The sequence below is a fragment of the Panicum hallii genome, chromosome 2 (assembly GCF_002211085.1).
Source record: "Panicum hallii strain FIL2 chromosome 2, PHallii_v3.1, whole genome shotgun sequence".
Lineage (NCBI taxonomy): Eukaryota > Viridiplantae > Streptophyta > Magnoliopsida > Poales > Poaceae > Panicum > Panicum hallii.
In genome coordinates this window covers 41,738,914-41,766,899 of record NC_038043.1, presented here as the reverse complement: position 1 = coordinate 41,766,899, position 27,986 = coordinate 41,738,914, and the positions used below count along the sequence as shown (strand labels likewise).

Here is a 27,986-nt window from a genome sequence, read left to right as displayed (position 1 = left end):
ACGCCGCACCGTCGCGTCGCGGCCCTAGACCGCTAGTTGCTCACGATCGCGAGCTCGTCCCCAGCCAACGGCAAAAGGCTGTGCCCTTGCCTCTATCCAAGGAAGACCGCACCGCCCTGCTATGCCTGCCGCACCACGGTTCCGCCGTGCGCAGTCACCGCCCCCAGCACGGCTGCAACATCGCATTCGCGTCGCGGCCAGGCCAGTGCGGCCTTTCATCGAACATGCCCTAAGCGCATGCCACACACACACACCTGGTCGCACGCACACAGAACCACACGGTCCCAAGCCTCACCGGATCTGGCCACCACACCAGATCCGAAGAGAGACCGACAAGCGGGGCCTGCTCGCTAGGGGGAGCAAGCGGCGCTGCCCCGCGAGCCCGCCGTGTCAAAGAGAGAGGAGGAGGAAATGGACCGTGGGCCCACTGGTGATGTCAGCCGGTACTGACCCCCTGCTGACGTCAGCATGCCACGTAGCATGTTCTGGTGCTGCCGCGTGCCACTGCTATGTGTTTTTATTTTCCGAAATTCTTTTATTAATTTTATAAATAGGTTTTTTCTTATAAAATTCATAATAAATCAACCGGACCTCCGAAAATTGTGAAACCAGTTCCATAATTCTTCTAAAATCACGAACTACTCGTTAGAGTAAGTTTTATTGTGATTTGGGTCTTATTTGGCATCTTTTGTACACTTTTACAATTTGGTCCTTGCCCTTACTCGTATTTACGAATAGGACCCCGCTACGAGGAGCTGATCGACGACCAGGACCACCCGCAAGCCTAGGAGGACTTCGAAGAACCGCCAGGTTCACACCCATCTACGATCTGATTACCTATTAGGCATTGCTTGATAGATGTGCTACCGCTTCATGATGTGTTACTATGAGATGAGATGAGATAAACCTGCATAACCTATTTATTTACCTGTACTCCTTGCAATCCTATCACACTTAAATAATATATGAAATGCCTCGCTATGCTTTGCATGTGTATGTATGGGAATGGATGGATAGTCTTGGCGTGAGTGGAGATACACTTTCCAGGAGTTGGTGAATAGGACTTTTAGCCGGGAGCGGGCGAACTTAACTCGATCGTGGATCGAGGGCTTGTGGTGTGTATCTTGGCACACCCTACGGAGTACCTGTTGCGGGTACAACTTGTTAGTTACTTGGTTGAGGTGTTGGGAGCGCCCGTAAAGGGTGCAGTTGCGGACCATTGCGATGGAGACGCATATGATGAAGATACCCGCTTCGGCAATTGAGGACTGAGTAAGAGTAACTATGATTAGTGGGACTATGTTAAGCGTGCACACCACTTACCCATTATGAGGGTGGGCCCGGTCCGGGGCTAGGAAGTGCGGTACCAAGCTGGTAGGAGGATCGAGTATCAGTGCAGGGGAAGGAGGTGCTGGCCTCACGTTCCCCGAGACGCAAGGGAGACTTCACAGTCCTAGGGCGACCTCTTGCGGGAGGATGCGCCCAAGACCCGGGAAAGCCGGATGGTACCGTGGCTCCTAGTCCTGTTTCAGTAGACCGGTGTCTCGTCGCTGAGTCGGCTGATCTCCGGCTGGCGTTGATTCGAGTGGGTCCAGGTGTACAACCTCTGCAGGGTGAAAACTATATATATAGCCGCGTCCTTGGTCATGGACAACCCTACTCTTCTGTTGCTCTAATTAGTTAGTGTTACTCATGATTTCTACCTCTCTCTAGAGATGACTTCCTGTCTAGGGCAGTTGAGATGCGAGGAGAGGGAGTCCTCGCATCAACTTGGTGGTTTTGGAAGGTGTGCGTTGGACCGGGAGTCTGGAATGCCGGAAGGGCCCGAGTCGATGTTGAAGAAGATATATACTTATATATATTGTTGCGCATGCATAGAAAATCCCAGCTTAATCCCTTGAACTTTGTTATACCTTTAGTATAGTCCACCTTAAAAGTTTGCATTCGGATGGTGACGTGAACCTATCCTATACCTTGGGGATAGCTTGGTACGATGCAGGATCCGATCTGGAGTTCGACCCCAACGATGACGGTTGGTACGACTGAAGCCTGTGCTACACTCGAGTTGCTTGTGGAGGAGGTTCTAGAAGATGAAGGATGGCCAGAAGCCTAGTTATCCTTTTCTGTTTTCTGCTTGATCGTTCCAGCCGAGAGGCTTGTAATGAATTCCGTACTACAAACCTATGGATTTATGTAATAATTAAATTCATGATTGACCTTATGCAAAGTATGACTGTGATATTATGATTGGAATGAGTTTTGTATGTGATAGCGCTTGATACAGGGACTATCACAATGATACAGGGAGTCGGATTCTCGATTTGGGAATCCAGTTCGTTTTACCGGCGTTAAGGGGAATCAAACGGCGAGCCATCTTACCCTTTCAAGTTGCCAGTGATCACCTCCTTTTTTTTTTTCTGGCTCAGTTTTCTTAGAGCTGCTGATAACGTGTTGTGAAATAGAATTGTAGAGACAAGGAGAATAGTGAATTGGTATTTCTTATTAATCTCAAGGTTCCCTTATATAGGGAGATTACAAGCCTAGTTATTCCTAGGCATTAGTATATCAGTTTCTCATTCTTATAGCAGCAGGAAAATTGATCCATAACCCCAGCAATAACATCAATTCATGTCCTTAACCATGACTGTTACCATTCCTTAACCATGGCTGTTACCATGGCCTTAAATCCCTTGTGGCTGCATTGATGAGGTTAAATAAAGATGTTTTGTAACACTTGCTTTTGGTTTCAGATACTTTCTCGAAAAAAATTCAGATACTGTAACCTTAAGACATGCTATCTGATTATCCTTGATCATATTAATATATTCACTTACTCCGTTTATGCTTTTCTGGAGCTTTGACCTCATTCCTCTCCGGTGCTAGCAGCCTAGTATGGTGTCCTTTTGTTAAGAATTTGTACGTGCATTGCTAATTCTGCATCAGTTTCATTTGTTTTGTCAAAGGGTTGAGGTTTCCTCTGAACAATGATGCGCTGCAGCACTCACGCACGTGCGCTGCTGGTCATGCTTCGACGCTCTGATTCGCATTTCATTTGTCGCATTTTCAGAACGAAAGTTGGCCAAGCAACCATATTCTTCAGATGTTCAAAGAGGACACGGGGATCTTGGCGTGCAGACTACAGAGGGAGCAATGACGTTTCCCTATCTATTTTCTTTGGTTAGTTGTTGCAAATTTTGGACTTGTTCTTTATACAGAACCGGCTCTATCGAAAGTTTGAAACTCTCAAATACCGATTCTAGAAACTCCCACTGTGGACATATTTTAAATGAACAATAAAAAGAACATGCATATTTCCCTTCGAAAGTGCTTCTATAACTTCACTATAGTACAAGCGAGGAGTCAACTGATGATCTTTGAAATGAGGACTTGATCCTTCCTAATTTTCCAAGCTGCTTTCCTAATTTACCATTTGCTAATCTGTGCTGTTAGCAATGAGTGTTTAGTTACCTTCCCTTTGCAGGATTAAGTGGGGACATCGTGCGAGGTGGCTTTTGTATGAATGCGTGGTGTGGAGCTGGAACCTTGTCAACGTTCTATCTTATGCTTTATGTTCAGATATTCACTTCTCTCCAGATTTGCTATGGTCTTTTCAGGCCAAGAATGTATGGCATGCTTTTGCATTGCCAATTCCTGCCATACCAGTTTGATCTGTTGTTCAAGAAAAGGTTCAGACTTTCCGCGAACAATAATACAGCACTTGGCCTTTTGGCAGCACGCACGCACGCTCGCTGCTAATCAGGCTTTTGCCCCTTCCAGAATCATTGAGCCGGGATGTATGGATCCCAGACCAAATTATGAAATAATCCCCCACCCAATGCACTGTAGGATCTGGATCTGAAGTCTGAACCATCGGAGCGGTCTGTCACACAAAACACCAGCTGGATTATACCCGGTAATTTCATCGCACAAACAGCCTCGTGGCGCGACCGACCGATAAAAATGTTCACATGATCATGCAAAACATCTGATCCCTGTCCGACACCATCTCTCTCTCAGGACTCCACTTGTACCAACAGAACCGAACTGAGCTAACTGAACATCAGAACATGATCACTGGCCTGCATTTGCTGCACTGGCCGTGGCCTGTTGGATCCGGATCTCTGTACTGCCAATAATACTATACTGCCTGAACTCGGTTTCAGTTTCAGTTCTTCCCAGTGCAGGCCGAGCTGACCCTCGTGCAGGCGCGGGGTGCACGACAGCGAGACTGCATCCCGAGAGCTCGGCGGTGGGCGGCGGCCGGAGCGGCAGCACGCCACACGTGCACCGGGCGGCTCGCTGGAGCTCCACTGGCAGCCGTGGACGGTGTCCGTCCGGGCTGGCACGGCCGGCAGCTCCCCCAAGTGGTCTGATGGAGCTTAGCGCCCCCCCCTAAACATTTCATTACCACCAGCAGCAGCAGCAGCGGTGCGGTCCTCGTCCGCGGAGTATTCTACACTGAATCGCATGTGCTTAGCACCTGACAGTCAGTCGCTTACTGATAAGCCAGGCTCTGAATCCTGGAATTCAAAACGAAGGCGCATCGAACATCGCGAATTCTAGATGAAAGAATGGTACTAGTACTAGTTTATCTATAATTTGGATTCGAGCAAAACTGAAAAAAACATATATGATGGTCTCCGCTGTAGTTTGCTGTTTATCCCTCCGAGCGACTTGAAATATACTTGTCTCCGGTTTGGAATTGAAACCCTCTTGTTTTGCTTGTCTGTCAGATAATCTCTTGATATCAGATAATCTGATTTTTGCTTGCGACGCGAAGATTGCTATGATAAGAGTGAGAGGGCAGTTATTTTCCCCTCTTTCGGCTCAATACTCATGCTCGGCAAAGTTGCAACCGGCAAACCACTCGACTGATCTGAACACTGAGTTTCAGTTCCACCATGCCAAATTACATGAGAGATGAAACAAGGCTCCTATTGATCATGCTCTGATTTACATTTTTTTTAGTTGCTGGCTAGGCTCAAGCACTTTATACTAACAAGCAATCATCATAAATCAAAAGAAAGAAAGAAGAGAAACCCGGATGGCACGGTCCGGTCAGTAGCACTAGCTGGTGGCGGCTTCAGACACGCTGCTGCTGCTGCTCTGGCTCGCGGCCTCGGAGATGCTCTGCAGCGCCGGCCGCCAGTGCCGGCCTCTTCCCCGGTGCCGGTCCTTGTCCTGCTTCCCGTCCTGGAACCACAGCGTGGGGGCGAGCAGAGGGTCAGCAGCTGGCACTCGCAGCTGGGAAAAAAATTCGTGCCAGAGAAATCGCTGACCGACCTGGTCGGAGGAGCCCTGGTCGGCGCCGTCGCCGCGCCGGAGCTGCTCGTGCTGCTGCCTGATGGCCTCGCACCGCTGCATCTTCTCGTTCTTCCTCGCCCGCAGTGCCTTGGTCACCTCTGCGCGCAGCACGACGGGATTGAGAATTCGAGATTGCCGCGGCGTACGGATGGGTGAGAAATCCCGGCGCAATCAATTCGAGAACGAACCCCAGTAGACCGTCGAGTGCTAACCTTGCGCGGTGATGAGGCGGTAGACCTGGCCGAGCAGCAGCGTGTCCTTGGGCTTGAGCAGCTTGACCCTGGTGATCTTGGCCCCTCCCCCGCCGCCGCCTCCGGCACCGGTCGTGGTCGCCGCCGCGGCGGCGTCCCCGGGGCCGGCCTTATCAGCGGCGACACGGAGGATGACGAGCGCGACGTAGTGGCCCGGGTTGCTCCGCATGACCTCGGCGGCGGTGGTGGACCAGTAGAGGCGCTCCACCTTCCCGCCGGGGTGCTGGATGACGACCGCCGCCGCCTCCGCCGCCTGGCAGTTGCCCATCGCGCGCGCCTCCGCGTACCAGCGGTGGTGGTGGACTGGTGGTTTCAAGGAGCCGCGGCGGTGGCGGCGTGAGCCGCTGAGAGGGAGAGCGAGGGGGAGGCGGGGGTGGTGGAGGAGACGGTGGTCATGCGCTTGCCGTTTTTGAGGTGGGGGTGTTAAATGTGAGCAGGGGTGGGCGATGAGGAGCTTCGCTCTTGGAGGGTTTCGGGTTCCGGTTTCAGGTCTCCTTCAAGAACTCGGATCCCCGCTGCGGGCCCACGGTAATTCTTCGGCATGCGAAAATTTTGCAAGAAATTCACCGGAAAACTGTTCGTCTCTGGAGAAGAAGAAACTCCTGTTCAAACCTGAACATTGCCGTCGCAAGTATTCTTGAACTCAGAAAAAAAAAAGTCACCCAAACATTACGTTATGTGGAACGGGCCTCTAACTTCCAAAGTCGAACTAAATTCATGGAATTCTTCTGTCTGCGTGTGTATTGACTAGTTTTGAAATGCGGCAGCTATTTTCAAAAAGAAAAGGAAAAGAAATGCCGCGGCCAGGGCCAAGAGCGGACGATTGTTGCTGTTGCCCTGTCACTTTTATCAGCCTCTGAATATGCGTTCTTGATTATGCACTGGATTAGATATAACAACTATACTATATGCTAAGCCTATATTATGAAAATAGTTAGCACGCAGTGGTGAGGTTGTGTTGGGATGTTGGATAAGCAAGTGTGTCAGCGTAGGAGGTCGGGTGCAAACGGTCGGCGGGAGGTCGCGCCATTGCCGTATTCTCTGTTCCGGTGACGTATTCTTCAGCGTCGCACCTGCACATTTATAATTATCCCCGAAAAAAATAAAACGCTAACGCTTATCTGCCCCGTTCTTCTTTTCGGCGCCTTTTTCCTACTTTTTTTTCTGCGGGCTTTCATCATCCTCTCCGTCCTCTCTGGAAACATTTTCGCTCTCTCCTTTTAAACTTGATAAGATACCAGTGATTTAATAAAGAGTTAACTTTGTAGCAGGAGCCGAATTTAGAGGGTGTTTGGATCCTCTTGCACTAAAATTTAATCCGACCACATTGAATATTTGGATACCAATTAGAAATATTAAATGTAGACTAATTATAAAAATAATTGCATAAATGAAGATTAGATTTGCGAGATGAATCCATTAAACCTGATCAGACCATGATTTGGTCATGTTGTATTACAGTAAATATGTGATAATTATAGGCTAATTAGTATCAATAGATTCATCTCGATAATTAGTTGCGACTTATGCAATTAGTTTTGTAATTAAATCTCATTTAGTCCATCTAATCGGTATCTACTTTTATAGTTAAATCTTATTTAGTCCATCTAATCTGTATCAAAAAACGAGAACTGAAGTTTAGTACCTACCATACAAACCGGATCCCACTCCGCTGAAACTGAACCGAAACAAGAAGAAAAAAAAGTATCGTGTCTGATTTGGTGGCCGGCTCGACGCGAGCCATCGTATTGATGGGCCATGCATGGCATTGATGGCCGTAGCACACGACCTAGCTAGGGAGTTATACCGTGACGTGACCTACCGGCGGGCCCTGCCGTCAGTCTCGGACGCTTACACGCGGGCCCCACGGGATGGGCACGCAAGAGCTGTCTCTGACTTACCGCGCCGGCCGAGGATATTGCTGCGCCGGAGGAGGATCTTCCGAGATCCGCTCGCCATACATTTCTGCGATTATTTTGCACGCATAGCTCTTCTTTTTCCCTCCCAAATACTCATCCGAATCCGGGGAAAATGTAGGATGCAGGTGTACGCTGGGCCCACCTGTCGATGTCAGTATACATACATACATCCAAATACAGGTATACGTACGTACGCGTACACGCTTGTTGGCCCGTAGCGGAATCCATCCATGTCCATGAGTGCGTGCGGCCTGCGGCGCATTCATGTACGGGCAGCAGAGGAGAGCAGAGCAGACACCACTTGCGTGCCGCTTGTCGAGTCGGGCAGGCTGGGTTGCAGACACGCGGGCGTACGCTTCTGGCTGAAGCGTACAAGAAACGACTTGCAGCCTTGTAGCACCCCACTTCTGGTGCGACGCGGACTCATGCCCGCTCCACCACGCGCGCTGCTCCATTCCGGTCGATCGGCACATGAACAATACTCTATGTATGCTTTATTTGCTGATTCTTAATGCCTGCAAAGGTGCATGCTTACACAACTCAACAATTTCTGTTTCCATACGACATTACTGCAAAAACATTTATTATATCAGTTAATTTAGGTTTAGATTTAGGGTTTAGGGTTCAGTCGCTGTAGGCTTGTAGCCCAGTGTAGTAGAAGTAAATCATCCTAGATTTTGAAGTGCAGAGCAATGGAACCAGCGGTAGCCCTAAAAAAGAGTTGAAAACTTGGGACCTCTTCGTTTGACTTATAAGTAGGACTCGATGGCTCATGCGCGCCAGGGTCCATAATGCCACCAACATGGAGCGATCACAGGTAATAATGGCCCTCCCCCTCACACATGACCCAAAGAGATGCATACATGTACATATATAAGTAGCATTTGTTGCGTAGCGCACCACCACTCGAGAGCGGGAAATGATCTACGGCCGCCTTGGTTTGATTAAACAATGATGAGAATCTGCGTGTACTAATCGGTGCACTTAAGCGCCGATTATTCTACGCCTGGCGCTTCTCTTTGCTTTCCTTAACCATCTTCCCTTCGGAGGATTAGTATAAGCTCGCGCGAAGATCTAGCGGATCATGGCGTCGCACGGTCCAAACACCCAAAAGACGTGCGAAGTTTTTTTTTTGGGGGGGATACAACAAAGGCTGGGAGGTCAACAACTTCCTTTCTTCTGGCTTTGCAGGCCTCACACACATGCGGCATTTTCTAATTACACCATTCAATTCAAATTCAAATCGATGTAGCAGTTTCAATAATGTTTCATATATGGTTAGGTTTGGGTTACAAATATTTCATTTCAATAATGAAAATTGTTGCTAGTAGGAACACTCTGCAATACAAGCCAGCCAGAGGTACACATCATCACTGGGTGGCCTACTTTTTGTCATCTTGTATAAATACAGGGCCAAATAAATCAACAAGTAGTTAAATCAAATCCGAGCTCTAGTTTAATAGCTAGCTTATCTTGACTTTGCACGCTCTAATTGAAATAGAAACAAGGAAGATGGGTGAGATCGACAACTGTTTTTGTTTCGTCCTTCCGGCAGGCAGGCGAATTGCATCGGCCGGATTATCAGCGCGAAATGGTCCACGCACGTATACACGGTATATGTACAATTATTGCATAAGCCGTCGTATTTTGTTTGCAGGCTGAAAGGTGGTGGAGACGTAGGTACAGTACAAGGACTCGCTACCAAACTGTCGACGTACTCCTGTGACATGGACTGGTAACCAGTGCTGGTCTGTACGTACGCATCATATTTTTCTTCAGTATTTGCATGTCGGATTTGACTCAAATTTCAGCGAGATATTCGAATTCACTTTGCGAATAAGAAAGAAGCGGTGGCACGCCTAACCTTTTTCAAAACAGGAAACTGATCGTGATCGAGCCGACGATATGCTTGGGTACGTTGCGTCCTTGGTTAGGCATAATTCCATTGGCATCTCACAGCTGACAAGCGATTTAATGGTGATTTACAATGACAGGGGCAGGGTGTTCTGTGAAACATGTGAAGATTTTGCAGCGAAATATGGACACCAAACGCCACATCTGCTTTTGAATTAGTGCTCGTAGAATAAAGTTCGATCCTTTCTTTTTTGTTCGTGCGTGCGGTTTTGTACTATTTCCAGTATATATTTCGCCGAAAACTCTGGATCAAACAAGGACGACGGGAATCATTAAGAAGATTAGCGATGGACATACGGAGGAGATAACGACTCGTGTCACATGATTTTGGCATGTAGTAGCAATCGGGAGCGGATTAGGACAGCGTCTGCGAGAGAGCGAGCACACCGCGCAGAGTCAACTAAACAAGCCAAGTGCCACGAGTCGATTAAAAATCGATTTGATTCCATCGTGAAGTCATCAAGAAGTCCGATGTCACGAGAGTGCAGGTCGGCACGTAGGCCATACTTTGAGGAGTGAAAAAAAAATTCAAAAGTGTAAGGATCAGACAGAGAGGTTAATACTTACTCCTATTCCATCAGATTCAAAATACATGCTCGTGGTGACTTTATCAATTTTGAAAATCTCTTGGCTCAATCTCTCAAACGTGCTCATAAGAGTAGAGTTGCATGCGGATATTCATAGAGTGAGTGCGCGTGTATGTTCGTGAGTATCTGCGTGCTATGTTTCGCAGAAAAAAAATACATATCGGCTAAATTTTTTAAACTTGGACAATCAAATATGTTGAAAATTACATAGATTAGAAATAATGTGAGATGCTACTGGATTCACTATGAAAAGTATTTGCACAATATTTAATTACACTTCTCTAGATGTTATATTTTGATAAAAACAAGATGAAAAGTTTCACCTTGAAGAATGTCCTAAAATATTTATATTTCGAATCTAATGCTGTTTAGTCTTTCTGAAAAGGGTCCATCATTCTCTGTCACACACAAAAAAGAAAAGGGTCCATTTTACAACTACAAGCAAGTCGCCCCCACGAAATTTGAATATAAAACTCAACTCTTTGCCACTGCGGTGAACAAGCTAGCCTAGATGTTTGGTGACAAGTACGTCTCGAACCATGCGGTCGTCCGGGTCAAAATTTCTGTGCACGCGCGCATCGTCGTGCATGGCGCGCTACGCAACCGCGGGACGGGACGCCGCTCACGAGGCCCTCCGTGTGGACGCGCTAGCTGCTTTTGCCGGCCGGCGAGCCTCCTGCTCGTGCGCTCGCCGCCCAAACCCCGGTCCCTGATAGATTTTTCTACTACTACTCCTACGTACTTGGCCGGGCGTCCATCCTCTCGGCTCGGCTCCTGAGATGTTCTTCCGTCGACTGGCCTAGCAAGGTCCGGACCTGTGACCGAGGATCCAGAGCATTTTGCGTGGCGAATGGGCACGCGACACACCAGACACCATCAGGAATCAGCAGCATGCACTCCTTGAACCGGCCCGTGCGAAATTTTGATTTGGTTTACCTGAATAGCCGCGATGCTTAGTTAGCTACCACGATCAAGTGGCTGTGTGCAGTCGCAGAGGCCGGAAACTTTTCTTTTTTCTAAAAAAGACTACCATGAACAAGTGAATTTCTTTCGACCCGGCCGGTTGCTGCAGAACACTGACGTTGTGAACGTTACATCAACACAGTTAGGGGATCCTAAAACACAAATGTGTGTTATTTTTTTGAAAGTCAACCGGCAAGAATTTACCGGGTATGTATTACAACACAACAAGAAAGAAAGAAAGAAAAAACTCCAGAACCACCAACGGAACAAACCGACGAGACCTCCACAGCTCCAAATTCTACCATAATACGCTGGCAAACTAAATCAAAATTAAATGTTTGTAAAATTATTTAAGTTTTGAGACAAGTCTATGGGTGCGATTTCTTCATTTCCAGTATCAAAGTGTACAAAGTAATTGATGATCAAAGTTGCATTGGTCTCGCACGCAATCCAAAACGTCACTCTTTTGGGTCGGAAGGGGTACTTATGTTTATCTAGTATTCTTCTCGTGCCTTCAAGGAAATGGAGCTACCTATCTAAACACTATGCGCGTAGGTTCAGAGTCCTCTTCGGTTTTGACTAAACGGCCCTACTGATGAGGATTATTATCTCTGACGACTCTCAAGGCATTCTCAATCTTTTTCTTTGCTCTTGCGCCCTCAACAGCTAACTCCAACAGGGCCTCAACATCGCAAGTGACAAACACTACCTAACCTGCCATTTGGCCTCGCATCATCACAGACGACGACGACGACACAGCAGACGCTGTTGGGTGTTGGTTAGGATGACAGAAGCAGCTTAGTTTCCTGTGATGTTGAGCTCATCTTTTGGCTAAAGACAAGCTGGGGGGTGCCATCACCCGGACTAGCTGTTTTCTCTGCGTCCCTTTTTCTTGCCTGTCCGAATCTCGATGAGGATGCAAACATATATGGTATAGCATGCATGTATTGAGCAAACAGTGCGGGGAGGAGGACTGTCTGTATTGGGACGTAAACTGGACTCTACTGATCATACATGTAGTTGCCAGGTCCAGTTTCAAGATTCTCCCACATCATACTAGAGGCATGTCAGGGATTGGAACTCGGGAGGCAATGAAGAGCCATGATGTAATCAGACATCAACAATCTTGTAAACAATCTTGTAAGGAATATGGTCCTATTAGATTATAATTGTGATTTTGGTGATTGCGTCACAATATAGTTAGTGAGATTAATATGGTCCTATGGATGGAGTAAAATCCATAATCTGGTCCAAAATCGCTATCAAAGTGTCCAAGTTATAATGAAAATGTAGAGATAGAATATTTTTGAGGGGTCCAAATGATCGCAGTGACGAATTGGATAAAAGTCAGCTGAATCAGCCGATCAGTTAAACCGACAGCATAGAAAATGAACGGGTCGGTGCAATGGAAAATTGCAACGGTGGTCAAGTACAATGGAGAATCGCAACAGTGCTCAAGTACAGAAGAACCTAGTTGCACCAGTTGAACTGACGCTATAAGAATGAAGGCGTCGGTGCAATGAGAAGATGACATGGCGATCAAGTGGAGAAATGATAGAGACACCGGTTAAACCGAGGTGTAAAAGAGGGTGTCGGTGCAAGCGTGCTGTGATTACTCAGTACGCATGTTTTGGTTCCAGAAAGATTCTCAAGCAAAGTCTTCAGCACCGGTTGAAACGACGGTGCGTCGATGGGTGCAATGACGTCAGCAGAAGATGCCAGTTGAAGTTCAACGGCTAGCATGCAGATTCAGAGCGACCGGTTAAACCGACACATGTGACCCGTTTAACCAACGCTTTATGCTTTTCTGGTAAAAGCATGTAACGGTTACAATTGGATCCCTAGCCTATATAAGTTCTCACCTCAGGTCATTTGAGGCTGCTGGAGTTCGTGAGAAGCTACAGAACTCTGCTGAAGTTCTCCAAGCCAACCAAAGAGCTCATTGATCAAATCCTTAGGTTTAGCATAAGCTTTGTGAGGTGTAGTGTTAGGCTAGTTCTAGAGAGAGTGCGAGAGCAAGGTGTTATAACCTTGTGCTGGTTCTTGAGTGAACCTCAACCTTGTAACTCGGTGTGCCGGCCCCTTAGAGTCTTTGTGACTCGTCGGCAAGTCTTCGACCCTCCGGTTTGGTGTGAAGCGGCGACAACAGCTTTGTGCGGGGGACAAGGAGACCCCTCCTTCGTGGGAAGCTCCGTAGTGAGGGGGCATCAAGGTAACCGGGGGACTTGGCGTGAGCCTTAGTGGCAAGTCAAGAGGAGTCTCGGAAGAGATTTGGTGACCGGAAAGTAATACTCTTAGTGAGTGCTTCGACAATGTGAACTAGGGGTGGCTTAATGCCTACCGATACCACGGAATAAATTCTCGCGTCAAAAGTTTGCTTCCTCTTATCCCCTTCTTTACGTTTTCACATTTCATACTTGCAACTTGTAGCCTTTACTTTTTTAGTGTAGTATCTTGCTAGGTTTGGCTATAGGTTGCAAAACTTATTTTGGGATGGAAGTTTCACACTAGATGAACCATAGTTGCACATCTAGATAGTATGTGTTAGATTATATTTTGTGCAAACTAGATGAAGCCATAGGTTAAGATTTTTAAATTACCTAATTCACCCCTCTTCCTTTTAGGCTACGAGCACCGATTCCTTGCAGACCTGTAAAATCACTAGCTAGCAACTAAATTATGCCTCCTCTCTTAAGCTTGTTTGGTGATCCTGGCTTCCAAACAGGCTCTTAATATACTATCACATTTAAAATTAAACGGTTTAGAGGGATTATTAATATTCTTTTTGAAACTGACATAAACGATGAGATAGCGAAACAAGACAAGCAGGTAAACTAACAGTTGAAAGCTATTTGACGCCTGTTAACGTCAACTAGCTGGACCTTGCATACACAGATACACTAGACAGCAAAATCACCTTTCACACACAACATTAAAAGAAACAAAGCACCAAGCCAACACGCATTGCGCAGGCCACGGGCGAACTCTACATCTCACTTTCCAGTCAAGTTGTTCCAACCAGGACCAGAGAAATATTTAATCAGATTGTTAACGAGAAGTTGTCACACTTGTCCTACTTGTATACAGATGCACCATGTATATAGCTAGACACGGTACCCGCAAAATCCAGTTCAATCTTTCTCCTTTGTTTCCATGTACTTGCACGCTAGCTTGTGACAACATGAAGCTAGCAAACATATAAATCTTTTGCAAGGTGGCAAGGAAGCAGGTTGCCCTAGTGGCTTGCCACATCATGGTTTGTGGTTGGGCCTTGTCTCATTAGCCGACATAGATCCTGCCCAAGTGCACTTGCCCCCATGCATGGGGGCAATCATGGGGAGCAAGCCACAGACACACAGAGGTTGCAAAGGTTGGAAAGCATGCAAGAGGGCGTGGTAACAGCAAGCAAGAAAACGGATCATTGAGAAGACCAACAAAGAAAGAGAAAAGAAAGGCTTGAAATAATTAATAAAGCCATGACTCGTGAGCAGTTGTAGCTCACCCCAACTCTCCTTTCCTCACATCCCATGTGTGAGTGTGACAAACAACAAGCAATCTCTGAGACAAAAGTTGCCTCTCGGTGTGCCATGCTTACAATCAATCTTTAGTTTCTTTTGTGTTTGTATGTTCCTGGATAGATGGACAATGAGGCCTGCAGGAACTTTCTAGGTTGGGATGCGTTGCGGGTGCAAGCAAGATGGCTTTTACAATGCAATCTGTCTCCATCCTCTCTCCATGTGTAGGGTTGGAATGATGGGGGTGAGGGGAATCGTTTCTGCAGGGAGCATGGAAAAAAGTTGGCTGCGGTCACGGAACACTAGTTCTTGTTTTCCTGTCTCTTGCTGGTGCAGGTGCCTTTCGGCGGTGACTGACAGGTGGGTCCGGGGGTTTGGCGGGTCTGCTCACGGAGGAAATTAAAGGCCATCAGAGTGTTTGACCGGTGAGTCACTTCGGAGAACTTTTGTAACGCACAAGTCAAGTAACCGTACCCCCGAGGTGATCTCTGTTAGAACGTCAGGCTGCTTGACTAAAGTGTGGCATCTTGCTCGTGCTTCAACATCTTGATAGCTATTTTCAGTGGCTCGTCATGAAAGATGATGCAACGATTAGGCTAGGCACACTACTCTCACAAGACTTTTAGTAGTGGTGATCAACTCTATGATGCATTGGGCTAAATTCTCTAAGGTCTAGTACTTTGGTACACCCATGTTAACCCAGTGGAAAAATCTCTAGATCCATTACTAGCGCAGAAACTAGACAATTCTAAATGGCATTTTTTTTCTAAAATAAAACACTAGATGGTCTAGATTTGGTACACGAGAATTGCGTAAACCCATTGAACAGAAATGTGGTTTACAGTCAAATTGTGAGACTTTTGCACAGTGGACCTTTTACGGTTTCGTTTACAACTGTCCACAAAAACAAAAGAATCGTATCCCATCATCAATGGGTATCTCGCAATACGTACCCACGCAACTGTCAACCGTCCTCCATCTTCTGGAAGGCAATGCGTATCTGTATCTCGCGGCATCACGGTTTCTTGAGGGTTTCCGCATGGAGCAAAGCCAGGTTGCCATCAGCATTGCCGTCGGGCCCTCGACTCCATGCAGGTTTCGGGCGTCCGGTTGCCATCAGCATTGCCGTCGGGCCCTCGACTCGCTCATCAGCGTTTCCCGTTGTGCAGGGCCATGCGCCGCCTGAACGGTGACAGGCGCCGGGCGGGAGGAGGGACCAGATGGCAACCGCTAGTAGCTCTTCTCCGGGTGCCAGGCCGGGCAGGGCGACCGCCATGGCGTTGCCACCTCTGCAGTGTCCAAGCAGCGAGCGCCAAAGCCTTTTGTGTATTCTTCTGCGAGATGAGAAGAAATTCGCTGAAACTTCAGAACGGGCACAAAATCTTTGTGCACCCCTGAGATGCATGTCTTGGTGTTGTACTGACGTGCTGCTGTGATATCTCTGCGTTCATCAGGACTATCATTTGTAATGTTTTGCACATCTTTGCAAGTGAAAGTTTCTGAAAAAAGGAAGAAATTTATACCGGGGCTAGTTATGAGGAACAGCGGTTGGATGATTTTTCCAGATTTGCTTTTGCTCTGCAAGATTAATCATGTGTCATGTGGTACAAAACAGAAAATGAAGCAGGAAACACTGAGAAAGCGCACGGCTTCTTTCCACGCCCATGGGCTTCACTGCTTCCGCGGCCTACTTCGCACTGCAAAGCATTTCAAAGGAGGACCGCGAGGTCCAAGGCCCATTGGGCTCCGAAGCTTTCGTGCAGAGGCCCGTATTTGTAGCTCGGATGGATATATCAACCTTGTGGTCACTATGTACATTTTAAATAAATACGCTGGGCTTTTCTTTGTGATCTCGTCCGCGGGATCGCAGCAGGCCGGCCACATATTTACCGGTGGGCGTGTTCAGCATTTCAGCCTCTTTTATATTTTTGTATTGCAAATAATAGGCCCACACGGCCGCACCTATGTCAATATGCAGCATTTTCCTTAAACACTAGTTGATCAAACATTCTGTTGGCTTAATACTTTTGAGAAGTCTGCTGATCTCCGATCTCTTGTTTGGCTCCTCAACATTTCTCAAAGTTGGACCAACTTTTTCCTATTAGAGCAAATCTAACATTTCTTATTGCCTCAGTAATTTATATAGCAGCGATCCAATATTTCTTCCGGAATCAACATCTTTTGCTGGGTCAACTTTTTTTATAATATTAGTTTGTCCAATATTTCTTGTTGACTAAACATTCCTTTGAAAATGTTGGCTTAACATTTCTTTGAAAAGGTTACCACGGCTTTTTATAAGGCTATTTGATCCAACATTTCTCTTAAAATGTTGGCTCAACATTTTTTCAAAAGATTGCCTCAACTTTTATAGGACTATTTCATCCAACATTTCTCTAAAAATGTTGGCTTAACTTTTATACAAGATTAGTTGATCCAAGATTTTCTTGACTAAAAATTTCTTTGAAAATGTTGCCTCAACTTTTTTGTGAAACTATTTGAGCCAACATTTCTTGTTGACTCAGCAAATCTTTGAAATGTCGTCGGCTCAACTAACGTTTTGTTAAAGTGGCTGGTCAACCTTTTTTTAATAAGAGTAGTTGATCCATGATCACTTGTTGAGTTAAAATTTCTTGCGGTAACTGGTACCTTAACCACAAGTTCAAAGCACCAATAAAAAGATGCATGCACATAGACAACGAAAAGAATCGCTCAGGGAAAGACGAAGATAGCCCGCAGGTAAAGAAGAGAAGCCCTTAGGGAAAAAAATAAAGAAGAAAACAGTCCACGCAGAATCAATTAAGAAGTAGAGAAAGGCCCGTAAATAGTTTCTAAAGCCCACAGCTGCAGGTGGTTCCTAGCGGGCCTTGTTCCTACGGTGATTAAGATCCAGTGGTGCACCATCCCATGGAATCCTGTTGACAGCCAGAACTGGCGAGGACCGAGGCCGACCGGCCAGACCGGTTAAGTCTGCTGTAATCTGAGTAGGTTTAGATTTTGTAAATCATAATCTTTGTAAACAGACTCGTGAAGTGGTAAGACTTCCCCGACCTATATATATGAAGGCTAAGGCCGATTGAGGGTGATCCCCAATGGATTCAATAATTATTGCCTTTACTTTTTACTCTCCAAACTCTAGCACGGCCTTGGTCGGGTCGTTGGGGTCAACACCGATCACCTTGGTGTCCTCGGTCGGGCAGAATGCGCTGGACGAAGTCGGCTCGTTGGTGTCAGGGGTGCTCTCCTTCACCATCCGACGAAGCTTTTGGAGCTCGGCGGAGTTGGCGATGGCGGTGGCAAGCTTGAAGTGCTCACGACAGCAGGCGTACGCCTGCTCGAAAGAGCCGCTGAGTGTGATGACATCGTTCAGCCCCGACATCTTCAGCTTGAGGTAGGTGTAGTTGGGAACCGCCATGAATTTGGCGTAGCACGGACGCCCGAGGATGGCGTAGTACGATCCCTCAAATCCACTACCTTGAAGATCAGGGTCTCGGTGCGGAAGTTGATGTGGTTACCGAACATGATCGACAGCTCTATATTCCCCAGGGGGTATGCCCTCAAGCCTGGGATGATCCCAAGGAAGGGGAAGACGGATGTTCGGAGCTTGGACCGCAAGATGCCCATGGTGTCGAGGGTCTCAACATATAGGATGTTGATGCTGCTACCCCCGTCCATTAGCAACTTGGTTAGGCACTTGTTGCCGATGATGGGGTTGACAAGGAGAGGGTAGCTCCCCGGTTAGGGAACATTGGGTGGGTCGTCACCCCGATCAAAGGTGATCGAAGTGCTCGATCAACGGAAGAATTTGGGAACAGAGCTTTTGGCAGCGGATACGGCCTCCTGGAGGCGGACCTTGTGTTGGCGCTTGGTGCAGTCGTCCTCAGAACCTCCAAAGGTCATGAGGCAACTGTCCAGGTCGGGGAATGTGTTCCCGTCCTTGGCCGGTGCACCCTACTCCTTGGGCGCCTCCTTGTCGTGGTCCCCGCCCTTGCGCTTGCTAGGATGATCTAGCATCCTCTTACGAAACTCGCAATCCTTGAGCTTGTGCTTGTCGGGGTAGCCGTGGTTGGTGCACGGCTTCTCCAGGAGCTGCTCAAAATGGTCGTTGTTGCCTTGTCGCTTGCCCGCTCGGTCGGTCACCGCGACCGTGTTGGGGTTGGGGCGATGTCGGTCCCTCTTCTTCTTCTTCTCATGCCTTGAGGAGGGGCCCTCATCCGGCTCCACCCGCTTGCCCTTTCCCATGGTCCGGCCATCGGTGAAGACCGCCCCGACCGCCTCCTTGCCGAAGGCGTGGTTTGTGGCGATGTCCAGGAGCTCACGGGTGATGCGCGGCTTTGAAAGAAATCTAGGCCCCTTAGTGGGTTTTGGTGATAGATGATAAAGCACATGTATATTTAATCGTGTTATTAAGCATGTGTGCACATACTAAGGGTGACTGAGCAAAGCATATAATGAAGCATGAACCCTCAAAAAAGAATATGAAAAGTGATGTTCTCAAGTGTAATAAAAGACTAGATTTTTATTTTTGAATTTGAGTATAGGAACGCCGTACTATCAAGAGGGACTTTGATCCACAAGCGTGGACGTGGTAGTTGTACTCAAGAGAACCTACAAAAACTATGAGAAACAATCCTACCACTTAAAAAGGGACTTCTTGTGAAATTCTCTATCTAACCCGGAGTGTCCGGGTTCCAGTTCGGAATATCCGGACAGAGTGTCCGGAGTATCCGGACATATACCTGGAGTCTCCGAGTTACTGTTACCTGTCCGCAAAACTCTCTGGTCCGGAGTGTCCGGACCCAAGTGTCCGGAGTATCCGGACATATACCCGGAGTATCCGGGTACCCTTTTCCCAACGGCTAGTTTCTGTGTGAGGGGGTATAAATACTCCCCATACCCCTTCATTTCTCCCTCTCTTGCTCATTTTTGATCAGAACTGCCTACAAGCAAAAGAGAGCCCTCTCACTTCCCATTTGCTCCATTCTTGAGTGATTTTCTTAGGGGATTGAAGTGAGATTGTTGTAAGAGCTAAGATTTGTGCAAGTAAGCCTCGATTCCATCTCTTGAGCACATCATCCAAGTCTAGCCCGTGGATTCTAGTTTGTTACTCTTGGAGCTTCAAACTCCTAGATGGCTAGGCGTCGCTTGTGATTGCGTGATTGAGTTGTGAGCATCACAGCAAGTTTGTAATCATCATTCCTCTCTGAGGAATTCATAGTAAGTGATCTTGGATTTGAGCGTTGGTCTCACTCTTGGGAGAGGAGCATAGGGGTTATTGAGCACCGTCTCTTGAATCCTTCCTCAACGGAGACGTAGCTCCTTTGGGAGTGAACTTCGAGAAACAAATTCTGTCTCACTCTCGCAATTCTAGCTTGTGTTTGTGGTTGTTTGCTTGCAAGACTAAACTTTTAGTGTTTGAGGACGATCTACTATTACACAAGTCTCAGGAGTAAGACAACTGGTGAGAAACACTCCAAAGGTACCACTAGTCTCTCTAAATTTATTGGATCTAATTTGCAGCATCATTATCTTTATTTTTTGAGTAGCTTGTTTCATACCCGGATAGTCCGGACATTATCTCCGGAAACTCCGGACTCGATATCCGGAGTATCCGGACATCTGTGTTACTAACCGTGTTCAAAGTATTTTTATGTTTCAGATTCGCCTATTCACCCCCCCTCTAGGCATCTTGAGATCCTTTCAATCGGTATCAGAGCTAGGTTCTCCATCTTTGAAGCCTAACCGCTTGGAGAATTAAGATGCCAAGTGACACTTCATCCAAGGCTCTAGTCGATCCAATCGTTGAAGTTGAGAAGTCGCTTGAAAAATGTGAAGTCAAGAAAAAGAATAGGCAACAAGAAGAAGAAGATTTGGAAACAACCGATGATGAGATGTCATTTCAAGAGTGGAAGGCATGGAAGAAGATGAAGAAATTGCAAAGAAAGAAAGAAAAATCCAGCACCAAAATTATAATCAAGTCAAGTAATGATTCAGACACCGATTACAAGAGAAGATTCTCAAGCTCTTCAAAAGTGAAGAAAAGAGCCGACTATCACCAAGTGGCTCATGACTACATATTTCAAATCCCAAGTGATCATAATGCTTCAATTCACATGGGAAAGCCCACTTATTTTGATGGAATGGGGCATAATCAATGGAAGACCAAAATATTTGGTTATTTGAGTGCAATTCATAAGGATCTTTGGAAGATCATTGAAGTAGGTTGTGAAATCCCGGAAGATGGAGAGGCCACAACGCCAGTGCAAGCATATGTCTTACAAAGAAACTATCAAGCATTGAACATTCTTCATTCTTCCATGAGTCCGGAAGAGTTTGACAAGATCGAAGATTCTCCCACCGCCAAGGATGCTTGGGACACACTCCAAGTAAATCATCAAGAGTAAAGAAAAGTTCGAGAGTCAAGAATCAAGACTTTGGAAGATGAACTAAGTCTATTCTCCATGAAGAAAGATGAAACCGTCAAGGAGATGTATAACCGCATGAAAAAGATCATCAATCAAATCAAGTCTCTTGGAGGAGATAAATTGGGTGATCGTGAGATAGTGGACAAGCTCTTGACCGTCTACATGGCTAGAGATGTCACATTACCTAGTTTGATAAGAGTGGAGAGGGGTTTCAAATATTTCACCGCCGAGAATGTTCTTGGAAGAATAGAAGCTCATCATAATCAATTAAAGAGGGTCAAGATAAATCAAGATTTGGCCGACCTATAAGAGCAAGCTGCAAAGAACAATGGGTTGACTCTTCAAGCTAAGTTGAAGGGTACGGAAAAGGCTACCCAATCTTCAAAGAATGATGACTCTAGTGATAGTGAAGATGATGAGCTTGATGATGAGCAAATGGCCTTTTTCATCAAGAACTTTAGAAGAGTTCTAAGGAAGAGCAACTTCCGAAACTTTGGCAAGAACAAGCATAAATCAAGAAGAAGATCAAGCAAGCCATGTTTTGGTTGTAAGAAAATTGGGCATTTCATTGCGGATTGTCCGGAAGAAAAGAAGAAGAACAAGGACACGAAGGAGAACTCATTCAAGAGGGATAAGCCAAGATACAAAAAGCATGTCGGTGAAGCTCATCTTGGTCAAGAATGAGATTCAAATGAAGAAAGCAACTACGATAATGAAGATGTTGCAACCATGGCATTCAAGACCTTATCCTCACATCAACCAAGCTTGTTTGAAGTTCTCACCGATGATGAAGATCAAGGTCCAATCATATGCTTGATGGCAAAGAACTCAAAGGTAATATCCCCAAACTCATCGGATGATGAAATAGATGAGGAAGATAAAATTGCTAGTCTCATTAAAAAATATGGCAAGAGTGCGACAACTAGAATAATGAAATTAATAATGAAACTAGATGACCTAGATGAGACTCTTGAATCACAAGAAGAATTGTTTAGGCTTGAGATAGAAAAATCCGAAGCTCTTGAAAAGCACCTTACTAATGAAAGGAAGGAAAACAAGAGACTTGAGGAGTCTCTAAAAGCCAAGGATAGCATACTTCTTAAGGTAAAAGAGTCATTTACTAGTGAAAACAGTAAAGTAAATGACTTAACCAAAGAACTCTTCTTAGTTGAAGACACTCATGCTAACTTGAAAAGAGACAATGAGAAACTTCAAGAAAGCTTAACAAGCTTGCAAGCTATTCATACGGCACTTGAAGTTAAAGTTAATACTTTCTTGGAAAGCTCCTCCAACACTTGTAAGTCATCAAAGTCATCTAGTCCTTCAACTAGTAGTGGTTGTGCACGATGCTTTAATATTGATATTCAAACTTGTGCTACTAACCATGCCAAAATGCAAGCCATGAAGAAAGAGATTAGTAGACTCACTCAATTAGTGCAAGAAGAAGCACCATCTCACAAGCAAGTTCTCAAGACAAATCCCTCACCAAGGGTAGGTGAGTTTGAGAAGCATACCAAGGGATTTGGATCAAAGTACTTGAGCAAATATGGATTTAAGAAATGTAAGGGACTAGGAAAGAATGAAGATGGTGCATCTCAAACCATCTTTTATGTCAAGAATAACAAGAAGGCCGCCTTAGGGGCAAAAGGAGGTCTAGTGAACATGGCTACTCCCATCCATAAGAGAATTGGTGAAAAACAAGGGATAAGTCATATCAAGTTTATCAAGAGAGGCACAGCATGTGATGAAGGTGCCAAAATTATTGCATCCTCATTAAAGCAAGACAAGTTCCAAACACCTATGACACAAAAATCATTATCTCAAGTATCTTTTTATGCGGATTATATTTTAACTAGGAACCACCGTGGTAAAGTGGTTGCTATATTTGTGGGTCACCGCTCATGGAACACTAAGGTGAAAAGCCATGTGTGGGTACCCAAGATACTTTTGACTAACACTCAAGGACCCAAATATTGTTGGGTATCTAAAAGGAAGGAATAATCTTATTTTGTAGAAATACTTCTCCGGTGGATCAACATGGGTGATTGATAGCGGATATACAAATCATATGACCGGAGAAGGAAGTATGTTTGAAACCTTGAAGGAATCCAATGATGATCATTATATTATTTTTGCCGGAAATCAAAAGGGAAAAGTGCTTGGCACCGGTAACATTGATCTAGACTCAAAATTTTCTCTTTCAAAGGTTCTCTTAGTTGAATCACTTGGGTATAACTTGTTATCCATATCATAACTTTGTGCGTCGGGTTTCAATTGTTTATTTACTAACGAAGGTGTGACCGTCATTAGGAAAAGCGATGGCTCCGTTGCCTTCAAGGTTGTACTCAAGGGAAAGCTTTATCTAGTGTATTTTTCATAAGAAAGGGATCAACTTGATACATGCTTGGTGGCAAAGTCTAGCTTGGGTTGGTTATGGCATCGCCGACTAGCCCATGTTGGGTTGAGAAATCTCAACGAACTCGTAAAGGGGATCACATTCTAGGACTAACCAATGTTTCTTTTGAGAAAGATCGTATTTGTAGTGCTTGTCAAGCTGGAAAATAAGTTGGTGTTTCTCATCCATCAAAGAGCATCATCACCACCGTCAAGCCATTTGAACTACTACACATGGATCTCTTTAGCCCGGTGGCTTACATAAGCATTGGTGGTAACAAATATGGCCTTGTCATTATTGATGATTATTCTCATTTCACGTGGGTATTCTTTTTGCATGATAAAAGTGTAGTGCAAGATACATTCAAGAAATTTACAAAAAGGGCTCAAAATGAATTCGAGACCAAGATCAAGAAAGTGAGGAGTGACAATGGCACCGAATTCAAGAACACCAACATTGAAGAATTCCTAGAAGAAGAAGGCATTGATCATGAGTTCTCCGTTCTATATACTCCATAATAAAACGGAATTGTTGAAAGGAAAAATAGAACTCTCATTGAAGCCGCAAGGACAATGCTTGATGAATACAAGGTCTCGGATCAATTTTGGGCGGAAGCAATCAACACGGCGTGCCATGCCATCAACCGCCTTTATCTACACAAGATCTTAAACAAGACGGCCTACGAGTTTCTACTTGGTAAAAAGCCTAACGTATCTTAGTTTAGAGTTTTTGGAAGTAAGTGCTTCATTCTCAATAAGAAGCCCAAGAACTCTAAATTTGCACCTAAAATTGATGAAGGTCTTCTTCTTGGTTATGCCTCAAATGCTCATGGCTATCGTGTCTTCAACAAAACCTCCGGTTGTGTTGAAGTTGTGTGTGACGTGACATTTGATGAATCTAATGGCTCTCAAGGGGAGCAAGTTGATGATGTTGTAGGCATGGAAGAATCACCAAGCAAGGCGATTAAGAAGCTAGCCACAGGTGAAATAAAGCCACAAGAACAAGAGGATCAAGATGATGATGATATGTTGATGTTGAGAGGGACATCTACATCCACCTCCGCAGCGCAACCCGGAAACTCCGGGAATATGTCCGGAGACTCCGGATCCCCTATCCGGAGTATCTGGACTGTGGACCGAACTATCCGGGTTACAGAAGATGAATCTTCAACTCCACATCAAGATCAATCTCAGACTGAACAAGAAGTTGAGCCAATACAACATGAAGCTCAAATTCCTCATCCAAGAATCCATCAAATTATCCAAAAGAATCATCCCGTAGATAACATCCTTGGAAGCATAAACAAAGGGGTAACTACTCGTTCTCGTTTGGCAACTTTTTGTGAACATTACTCGTTTGTTTCTTCCTTGAAATCGCTTAAGGTAGAAGAAGCTCTGAATGATCCGGATTGGGTGATGGCTATGCAAGATGAATTGAACAACTTCACACGGAATAAAGTCTGGTCCTTAGTAGAAAGACCCAAGCAAAATGTTATTGGAACAAAGTGGGTTTTTCGAAACAAACAAGATGAACATGGCGTGGTGACAAGGAACAAAGCTAGGTTGGTTGCTCAAGGCTTCACACAAATCGAAGGTCTGGATTTTGGTGAGACTTATACCCCCGTAGCTAGGTTTGAGTCAATTCGTATCTTGCTTGCCTTTACAACTCACCATGATTTCAAGCTATACCAAATGGATGTGAAGAGTGCTTTTCTTAATGGACCAATCTTCGAATTAGTATATGTTGAGCAACCACCGGGTTTTGAAGATTTTAAGTTTCCTAATCATGTCTACAAGCTCCATAAGGCGCTCTATGGGCTTAAGCAAGCTCCTAGAGCATGGTATGAATGACTTAAGGATTTTCTCTTAAGGAAAGGCTTTGAGATAGGCAAATCCGATCCTACGCTCCTCACTCGTAAAATTGATAAAGATATTTTTGTATGCCAAATATATGTCGACGACATTATATTTGGTTCTACTAATCAATCTTGGTGCGAGGATTTTAGTAGGATCATGACGAAGAGATTTGAGATGTCCATGATGGGCGAGTTAACCTTCTTTCTTGGATTTCAAATCAAGCAACTCAAGGAAGGCACTTTCATTTGTCAAACCAAGTATACTAAAGATATGTTGAAGAAGTTTGATATGGAGAATGACAAGCCCATCAAGATACCCATGCCAACTAACGGACATCTCGATCTAAATGAAGATGGCAAGGCCGTAGATCAAAAGGTATATCGCTCAATGATTGGATCCCTTCTTTACCTTTGTGCATCTAGGCCCGATATCATGCTTAGTGTGTGCATGTGTACAAGGTTTCAAGCTAATCCTAAGGAATGTCACCTTATGGCTGTTAAGAGAATTCTAAGATATTTGGTTTACACTCCGTACCTTGGCTTGTGGTATCCCAAGGGCTCCGCTTTCAATCTACTTGGCTACTCCGATTCGGACTATGCCGGTTGCAAAGTAGATAGGAAGAGTACATCGGGGACTTGTCAATTTCTTGGCCGGTCCCTCGTGTCTTGGAGTTCTAAGAAACAAAATTCCGTTGCCTTATCCACTGCCGAAGCCGAGTATGTTGCTGCAGGTGCTTGTTGTGCGCAACTACTTTGGATGAAATCCACCTTGAGCGATTTTGGTTGTAAATTTAGTAAGATTCCACTCTTGTGTGACAACGAGAGTGCAATCAAGCTAGCTAACAACCCAGTAAACCACTCAAGAACCAAACATATTGATATAAGGCACCATTTCTTGAGAGACCATGAACCAAAGGAGATATCGTTTTGAGTCATGTAAGCACCGATAAACAACTAGCCGATATCTTCACTAAACCACTTGATGAGCAAAGGTTTTGTACCTTGAGAAGTGAGCTAAATATTTTGGATTCTCGTAACTTAGTTTGAGATCTTGCACATGTTTGATTGCTATAGAGAAATCTCTTTTTGAAAAACCTACTAGAATTGCTAGGAGTGTGATTTTCAAAATAATTTGAATCTTTTCTTGCTTACTTGAGACTATTGTTCCCATTGTTGATTGTTGGCTACTCTCAAGTTAAGTGAGCTTCTCACATCACAAGATTTCTCACATCGAAATTCAATCCTATCCTTCATTGGAATTCTTCTCTGATTAAGGGGGAGCCGGATACTCCGGACATTCGTCCGGATACTCCGGACATCCGGATATTCCGGACATATGTCCGGATACTCCGGATGGTAAAACCATCCCATATATACCGTGAGGGGGTCGGGTAAAACGCTTCACTCTTCCTTTTTCACCGCCACCGACTCCTTCTCCCTCTCCTCTGCCTTCCTCTCGCCCAAGGGGCGATTTCCACCATCCTCGCCCATAAGGATTGCAAATCGTTGAAGGAAGAGCACTCTCCCGTCCGGAATCTCCGGAGAACGCATTGGATTTGAAGTTTCCCTTGTTTTCAACTCCATTAAGGTATTCAAACTTCAAATCGCCCGATCTCTCAATGTAGTTGATAAAAATGGATATACTTTAGGGCATTATCTTCACTCATGTCCAGCAGCTCGTACCCCAAATTTCACTCAAATTCCATGGTCGAATCTTTAGATTTCTTGAAAGTAGGGTTTGAAATTCGATGCCCGGAGACTCCGGATACTCCGGACAGTGCGGCCGGAGTATCCGGACATATACCCGGACTCTCCGGATTATCAGAATTCCAGCCAGCATATTTCTTCTCTATTATTTCTAGATTGCTCCTAATCACTCAATCCTATGTCTAGGCAATGGGAAGAGATCGTGCACATGCTTCCACTGGACAGAGACAGCAAAAACGCCGACATGATCCACAAATTTAAGAGGAGGAAGTTCACCTCCTAGGTCTCCTCCAAGGGAACTGCGACCATGTCATCGTCCTGGCAAAGAGCCCGCAGGCAGCAGCTCCCACGCTCAACCACCTCGTCAAGCTCCAAACATGATGGCTAGCATGCCAAATCCTCCGGCTAGGGCTAACCCTTCCAGACGGGGCATCGCAGCGGACATTTGCCCACGGACTCCTCACCGCCTGGAGGTTTCTTTCTCTGCTGATCAGACTCGGTATCCCGTCTGTCCCAAGCTTACCCATCCTCAGATTTTGTCCGAGTTTACTATTTCTTTGGGCAGAAATTATTTCAAGTAAGCTGTGGCCCTCACAAGTGCTCGAACCGAAGACGTATATAGGTATGGGGAAAATTCCTTGCAAGGCCCTTAAACAAATCATGCTTCCATCTATGGCCCTGCAAAATTGCAACTTCCTTATTTGACCCTGATTTCATTTTCCTTCCCTTCCATGGCCCTGCCGTTACATCTGCAATTAACTCTCAGTTAAGTGACTGTGAAAAGACAATAGTACCCCTGGCGCACAAACAACAGATATTGAGATCTTATGGAGAACAGATATTGGAGATGTACAGCACGATAAATATGCTGCATAATATCATGCTGTACATCTCCAATATCTGTTCTCCATGAGATCTCAATATCTGTTGTTTGTGCGCCAGGGGTACTATTATCTTTTCACAGTCACTTGACTGGGAGTTAATTGCAGATGTAAGGGCAGGGCCATGGAAGGGAAGGAAAATGAAATCAGGGTCAAATAAGGAAGTTGCAATTTTGCAGGGCCATAGAAGGTAGCGTGATTTGTTTGAGGGCCTTGCAGGGAATTTCCCCATAGGTATGAGAAGGCTGAAAACCTGGAAAGAAGATTTTGGTG

General features: G+C 45.5%; 2 protein-coding genes across 2 annotated transcripts; both read right to left on the bottom strand.

Annotated features, from left to right (window-relative positions):
* Window positions 1–4,849: 4,849 nt before the first annotated feature.
* On the bottom strand, window positions 4,850–6,002 carry LOC112882050. Its single transcript, XM_025947024.1, has 3 exons — window positions 5,517–6,002; window positions 5,284–5,402; window positions 4,850–5,193 (listed from the first exon to the last, which is right to left on the bottom strand). Exons 1-3 carry the CDS (start codon window positions 5,821–5,823, stop codon window positions 5,068–5,070), a joined length of 552 nt encoding a protein of 183 aa, XP_025802809.1. The 5' UTR covers window positions 5,824–6,002; the 3' UTR covers window positions 4,850–5,067.
* An 11,569-nt stretch (window positions 6,003–17,571) lies between these two features.
* LOC112881066 lies at window positions 17,572–18,125 on the bottom strand. Its single transcript, XM_025945773.1, has 2 exons — window positions 17,966–18,125; window positions 17,572–17,924 (listed from the first exon to the last, which is right to left on the bottom strand). Exons 1-2 carry the CDS (start codon window positions 18,123–18,125, stop codon window positions 17,572–17,574), a joined length of 513 nt encoding a protein of 170 aa, XP_025801558.1.
* Between the last annotated feature and the right edge of the window lie 9,861 nt (window positions 18,126–27,986).

Bases quoted from the DNA above. Each gene is read 5' to 3' on its own strand.
- LOC112882050 (XM_025947024.1), bottom strand. From the start codon at position 5,823: ATGGGCAACTGCCAGGCGGCGGAGGCGGCGGCGGTCGTCATCCAGCAC. The intron at 5,403-5,516 runs GTTAGCACTCGA...TGCTGCGCGCAG, and splicing joins CCGCCTCATCACCGCGCAAG to AGGTGACCAAGGCACTGCGG. The intron at 5,194-5,283 runs GTCGGTCAGCGA...CTGTGGTTCCAG, and splicing joins ACCAGGGCTCCTCCGACCAG to GACGGGAAGCAGGACAAGGA.
- LOC112881066 (XM_025945773.1), bottom strand. From the start codon at position 18,125: ATGGACGGGGGTAGCAGCATCAACATCCTATATGTTGAGACCCTCGAC. The intron at 17,925-17,965 runs GTAACCACATCA...CTGATCTTCAAG, and splicing joins AGAGCTGTCGATCATGTTCG to GTAGTGGATTTGAGGGATCG.